The sequence below is a fragment of the Typha angustifolia genome, chromosome 9 (assembly GCF_048772165.1).
Source record: "Typha angustifolia cultivar Huaian chromosome 9, ASM4877216v1, whole genome shotgun sequence".
NCBI classification, from domain to species: domain Eukaryota; kingdom Viridiplantae; phylum Streptophyta; class Magnoliopsida; order Poales; family Typhaceae; genus Typha; species Typha angustifolia.
Window position 1 is genome coordinate 12,775,021 of NC_133247.1, and position 6,929 is coordinate 12,781,949.

General features: G+C 35.0%; 1 protein-coding gene across 2 annotated transcripts; it reads left to right on the forward strand.

The window, feature by feature from the left end:
• Positions 1 to 325: 325 nt before the first annotated feature.
• LOC140766658 (alkaline ceramidase-like) lies at positions 326 to 6,837 on the forward strand. 2 transcript variants are annotated; one of them, XM_073106169.1, is made up of 3 exons: positions 326 to 463; positions 3,383 to 3,737; positions 5,911 to 6,837. In XM_073106169.1, exons 2-3 carry the CDS (start codon positions 3,481 to 3,483, stop codon positions 6,425 to 6,427), a joined length of 774 nt encoding a protein of 257 aa, XP_072962270.1. In that variant the 5' UTR covers positions 326 to 463; positions 3,383 to 3,480; the 3' UTR covers positions 6,428 to 6,837. The 2 variants fall into 2 exon arrangements, with proteins under 2 accessions (XP_072962270.1, XP_072962271.1); XM_073106170.1 differs by having other exon boundaries at positions 3,462 to 3,737.
• Positions 6,838 to 6,929: the final 92 nt, after the last annotated feature.

A 6,929-nucleotide genomic window follows, 5' to 3' on the forward strand; every position in this document is an offset into this window, starting at 1 on the left:
TGCAAAATATATTTCTTTTGCAAGATAAGTCTTTTTTTTTCCCCCCTAAATTAGTTCTCAAAATAGTCTCTGATTAATTACGCTTACAGCCTTTAAAAAAATAATAATTTATAGCTTCTTTTGCTTTAGATTCGTGAAAGACATCGAAGCCACGTTTGATTATATGACCTCTTTAAGTCTTATATATATTATTAAAGTTAATATTTTACACTGCAAAGTATTCTTCGAAATAGGTGTCTCCTCTTTTTATCGGTACAAGGGCATTATGGTCAGACAATATTATTCGGTCGGACGAGCACGCAAAGGAAAGGGAAAACTCTCAAATCGAAAACCTCTTTTTTTTTTTTGTTGTTTGCAGATCGCTGTTTCACTCTTCAACCTTTAAAGTTCAAACCCTAACGAGTCACTAATAAGCTTTTCTTTCTCCATCCCCGATCCAAGCGCGGCAATCATAGGGCCGAAGGTGCGATCTTACTCTTTCCCTGTTTTCCGAAACCCTAAATGTATGATCCCTTTGTGATCATTATATGATGTTTAGATGAATAAATTTATATTGTTACCGTCTTTCTGTGTGGATTCTCGCTCTCGTGGTGATCCATTTGGAAGATTCTAGCTTTTTAGGCGTTCTTGGTTGTTTCTGTTGAGATTCTTCCGAGATCTTTGGTGAATTCAGTATATTGGATTCTTTGTTGAATGGGAGAAATTTATCCTTTTCGCTTTCAGTTTTTAAATGGTTGGGAGATGGATTCTTGATAGCTTTTGTTGCCTTCTTCTTGGTCTGTTTTTCTTATAGTATACAGCAAACCATGATCATATTGTCAGCATGGTTTGTTCTAGGGTTTTAATTTTTCTGGAAACTTGAAGCTGGTAATGCCATATGGGATTGTTTTGTGGGTTTAACTACCTATGGATTGCCATGCCCATTGGCATTGTCAACATGGGTCGGTACATATCATGCCACTGAACTATGGGCGCTGATACACGGGGAGTACAACCCCATGGCCACCTATACCAACCGTGCCACTAGGAAAGTATATTTTTTTTAAAAATTTAAACAAATATAGTTTGGGGTCATTTATATCCCTTTTGATATCTCTTTGCATTGTGGTGCTTGATCTATATAGATTATACTTTAAATTTATAAGTTAAAGGAAAATTTTAACTTTCTCAGAGCTATTTGCCCCAAATTAGAACATCCGAAGAAAAATTAGGAGATTAGAATCTAATCACGTGTATTACACTGATGTCTAGTGATGAAGATTTGAGTCCTTAAAACTTATTTTAAGGCCCTAGAAAGGCTTAAAAACTGTTTTATTAATATGTCAAGACTATTCAGTGTACCAACGATACACTAATTTGGCATGTCATGTGTTAGTAATATGTACCATGCCGAGCCAGGGTTGACATGCCTAATGCATTTGGCATGGCAATTCTTGTTCATGTATTTTTTTATGTCAATTTTTTAGTAAGTTTGAACTTCGAAGTGTCCAAGACCTACTTTATGCATGGTGGGTCCTTTCTTATTAATATTGAATCCAAGAATAGAAGTGATTTATCTTTCAACTACCTCGTTCTCTGCTTCTATATTATCTTTCACCATCTTAAGGTTTGGAACTAAATAAAAGCGGATATATCCTTCTAACCACTTGTTTTTTCCCCTTATTTTACCCTCTTTCTAAGTTCAATATTTTTTTGTTTCTCATCTTCCTTTTTTCGTAACTAAACTTTTTTCTCTCATCTTTGGAGAGTTTTGAATCGACAAATGCTTTCTTTTGTTCCTTTGTTTTTCTTTGAGCTGCCCCACCAAGAGATGCATTAGTTCCATTCCGTATATTTGCTTTTGTGATCCTTTGGTATCTTAGAAGACTACATTTTGTCTATAACATGTATTGGGAGAATATTTATAACATATTTGTAGAGTTTTGGAGTTTGCATAAATAAAATAAAGAATTATTCTGAAGATACTAATGATCGATTAGGTGCATCATCTCTTACGTTGTTTCTGTGGTGTTATGATTATTTCTAGTCTTAAGTACTTAATGTACTGATTGTATACTTGTCGTACTGTCAATAGAGTCGCTAGTAGTTTGACCCTTAAGTTAAGCAGGCCAGAGATTGGGATTCTTTGTATTCTTGTATTTTCCTTGAAAATAGGCATTTTCTTGATGTAAAGATAAATTCTTAATAAATAAAGTTAACAGAGGAAAGATTTGGCAAAAGATAATGGCTCATTAATTATAGCTTGTAGACCTCTGTTTTCAAAAAGTAAAAAAGGGCTGCCTGATGCCTAGGCACCTGCCTTAGATGGAAGAATCTTGGATTCTCAGGTGTCTTTTAAGACAGTCTAGGTGTTGCCTGCCTTAGAATTTTGCACAATATATTGGTATATGGGGACCCTGAATTTAGAATTTATTGGAGATGCTGAATTTTAGTGCAGTCCAATAGCTTGCTATTTTTCGAGTACAATATTCATTTTTTTATTAGATTTTGTGGATTACATGCATTAATTGGACTTTCATGAGTTTCTTTTTCTTTTTTGTTAATTTCTTGTTTCTTAAGTTTTGAGGCATGTTCTTTTTTGGAGTAAGTTTTAGCATGTCGACCTCTCTCTCTCTCTCTCTCTCATGAAGCTTTTCTCCTCCATTTCCCCTTTTCCCACATATCTTTGGATCTTGGATAAAAGTATGTAGTTCCTGAGATGTTATCTTGTTACATTTGTATGTTAGTTCAAAACATTCTTAAAGGGGATTTTATGGCAGATGACTTGCTCTAACAGCTTTTTAGGAGACTATTTATCTTACATCAAACTAGATGGCCACATTAGTTTGTGGATTATCCTTGTGTATTTATATTGTACATTCAACACATGTAACATGTGTACAAGCCAGTACAGAATCAGACAAATCATGGAACTTACTGTGTCTTTGTGTGTCTGAGATTATTTATTTATTTATTGGGACTACACTCCTTAGGGCTAGGTTCTTGTTGGATTATTAATTATTATTATTGCCCACTAAGGAAAGAACTGTATTAGAATGAAAGAGTCTGATTTGTTGTTAATCACCAATTTTCCCTTGTGGATTTAACTAAGGGTCCTTTAATGCATGTTGATGCCTAAACATTTAAGGATACTTCTGCCCCTTTGTCCATAAACATATGAGTTTTCCTTAACAAGGTGATCAGTAATTGCAAATTCCAGTAAGGGGGATGTAGGTGAGAATGAAACACAAATATTTGTTTGTTTTGGAGTGTTATGTAAGTTTGTCATATGAATTAGTAATTATTATGTTTACGTTATTAGTTTTGGTCTGTAGATTTCACTATCTCTTGCAAGCTTATCTAGATGACTTCTTGAATCTTGGTTGCTATTATATGTTTGCAGGTTCGTTTGTTTCGTAGTTCTATGATTTAGCACCAGATTTTTAATGTGAGGTTGGTTCCTTATGTAATCTTAAATTCAGAATTTTCTAAATCCCAAGAATGGCTGATTCAGTTGTAGCAAGCTTTTGGGGCCCTGTTACATCCACAACTGAGTTGTGTGAGGAGAACTATACCCATTCCTCATACATTGCAGAATTTTACAATACCATATCAAATGTTCCTTGTATTATATTGGCTCTCATTGGTCTTATAAATGCTCTGCGGCAAAGGTTTGAGAAGCGATTTAGCGTTCTACATATATCCAATATGATACTTGCAACTGGGAGCGTGATATTCCATGCCACATTACAACACGTGTAAGTTCATTTTTGTAGTAAATGATCCTGGCTTTGTCATTTGTTCATTATGTACTATGTGTTAAGGACAAGCTATGTAGTTTAATGGAAAAAATGAGATACTTTCCAATACACTAGTTATAAATTCTTCATGCATCCAACATGAAAATGTTTTCTTTCCCTCCATGATGTACTATACTAGAACAACTTTTTATTTGTTTACATGAAATAGGATAGAATATAGGGATTGTTGTATACAAGTTTCTTTTTCCTTTTTTTTTAATTATTAACTTATGTGGACACCACATCTGCATTCTTAGTCTATCCTAGATATTGAAATTGCAAGTTAGATTTGAGGTGCTTGGGATAAAGAACAGATCTCCTAAAGCTGCAAAGCTGATTTTGGTGGTTTTTCTTTTCTTTCTTTGAGAATTCTTTTAGTTTATCAGTAAGTTTACCCAATTTGCTTTACCATGTCTCACTGCTTTATGGTCCCAGATGATGTGTGTTATTAATAAACAATATCTTTAGGAGTTGAATGCAGCAATAGTTAGTTGACTATCGTCAAGTTTAGGGCTTATGAAACATGTGACATAAAGGAGACAACAACAAAGTAGGAACCCTATGTCCAATTATTTTTGGTTATACAATGAGTTGTTGAAAGTATTACCTTTATTGCGAACGCTGAGTTCATCATGAACCTGTTCTTTCTGCATGGTTAATCCTCTGTTATGAATTTAATTAATTTGTATGTTTTGGCATAATTTTAGTTGACATCCTCTTGCTCTTTCAGCCACAGCACTTAATCAACTCCAAAGTTGCATCTTTTTATCAGTTTGGGTAATATTGTAAAACAAAATTGTTGTGATAATATATTCATCAGATTCTTTCATATATGTCAGCATTATTAGTAAAGTTCTACTTTACTGTTGTTTTAAACAAAAGCAATGATGCATGGAAACTGACGTTTCTGACTAAAAAGAATGTTAATGATGAGGATCTTTCGTTCCATAGCAACACCTCTCTTGCTTCAAAACTTTCTCTGGTTTGAAGAAACCATACACAACTACAAGTGTGGAGAAGAGGATGGAGATAATCATAATAAATTTGCATGGGGAGATATTTCTTGATATAGGGTTGACATGCTTGCTACAGGACCAATGAGCTTCAATGCTCTCTATATGAAGGAATATCACACATTTCCCCTTTTGTTTTTAGTGTGTTATTTGTTATCAGTAAGGTTCATGCAAACTGGTAATTTCTTGAATTAAATTGTGATTGACTTTATTGTTCTCAAACTTGCGCTCCTCTGGAACCTTTTGGATTGATTTAGGCCATTTTAGTTTCTAGTATGGTTCTTGTTACACATATCTGTGCTTGTTGTGGTTTGTCCTTTAGTGTAATTTGTGTTGCAAGAAGAGGTGGTGCTACTGGCTTGTATTAGGAGAAGAGGGGTGGTGGGAGTGGGGAGAAGATGAGAGCTCGGTGGAAGAAGAGGGCAAAACCATCTTCTTGGCTTGTGATGGAAATGACAGAAGTATTAATTAAAGTATTGTCATGGGCAAAATGGTAAATTTATTTTTCTGATAACCTCATTCCAACCGGGTGCTCTAAACAAGGTTAGCTTTCAAATTAGGTTGACTTAACCATGCTTTTGAGAAACTGGATGTGAGGTTACAAAACCATGTTAGTGGATATCATATGTGGTTTAAGGAATTCCATAGTTTCATTCCTAGCAGAGCTAAAAATATATAATCTGAGTTTCTGGTGGTGTAGTCTAGCTGAAAGGGATGAATATAGGAGGTATTACTGCAGTTGGCATTGTTTTTTGTTCTGGCTTTCTTGTAGTGTAACAGGGATTTGTATGCTTTCATCCAAGACAAAGTTGATCATAATGATAATTTTTGAAAAGTCGTCATTCTATATAGCACATATTATATGTTTTACAGTAGTGGCAACTAGCTCTCTTCAGTTCCATTCTTTTCCTAATCTGTCTCTTCTCAAACATTGATAATCTTTCAAATTTGTCCTTCATTGTTATTCTATCTAGCTTGGTGTTGATTTTATTCAACATAATCTGTATCTTTTACTCTGCATGTTTGGTGCTTAATCATTTTGATGATGAACTTGCTTACCTCTGATATGGACTTCCTATTCATCATACTTACCTGATGACCATTTAAATAACTTTCAGTCTACAGCAGAGTGATGAAACACCAATGGTATGGGAAATGCTGTTATACCTATATGTTCTTTACTCACCAGACTGGCATTATAGGAGTACCATGCCTACTTTCCTTTTCCTATATGGTGCTATATTTGCTGTTGTCCATTCACTGGTGCGTTTTGGAATAGGATTCAGGGTCCATTACGTTGGTCTCTGCCTTCTCTGTATTCCTCGGATGTACAAATATTATATGCAGACTAAGGATGTCTCTGCTAAGCGGCTGGCAAAGCTCTTTGTGGCAACAATAAGCCTGGGGACTCTCTGTTGGTTATTCGACCGCATCTTCTGTAAGAAACTCTCCCACTGGTATATTAACCCACAGGGTCATGCATGGTGGCATGTTCTAATGGGATTCAACTCATACTTTGCAAACACGTTTTTAATGTTTTGCCGAGCTCAACAACTGGGGTGGGAGCCTCGGGTTGTCCACTTGTTCGGATTCTTCCCTTATGTGAAGGTTCAGAAACCCAAAAAGCAGGAGTGAGGAGAAAAATGCATGTGATTCAATGCTTTGATCATGGTTTCTATGTTCAGTCTGGAGTCTAATGTTTATTTCCGCATGCCTGCTAGTGGTGGTGACATTTTGTATATTGAAGTCAGGTGGTACAGACTATTAATGTTTTGACTGATATCACAAGCTCTCAAGTAGCACAAACGGGGCACCTTTGCTGTGTATCATACTTGTTCTTCAACCTGTGAAGATGGGTTGGAGTATATGTTTTTGTAATTTTTTGCACAATAGTCTTTTTCTTTTTCTCTTTTCATGTAGCTGTAGAATAGAGTTTGAATTTTCTTTTTCTTTTTGTTTTCTTTCTCAAAATCTGATGAAGCAAAATTTTCAAGTATTACTGGTATGAATTATATTATTTCTCAAGAAATCTTTTACCAGATGAATCAATGCCTGCAGTTGTTGTTTCTCCTTTTGCATTAAGTATCATATATATATATATATATATATATATAAATATTCATGAGTTGTGTGGCAG

Coding starts and splice junctions, on each gene's coding strand:
- LOC140766658 (XM_073106169.1), top strand. CDS start 3,481: ATGGCTGATTCAGTTGTAGCAAGCTTTTGGGGCCCTGTTACATCCACA. Junction 3,738..5,910: donor CATGCCACATTACAACACGT/GTAAGTTCATTT, acceptor AATAACTTTCAG/TCTACAGCAGAGTGATGAAA.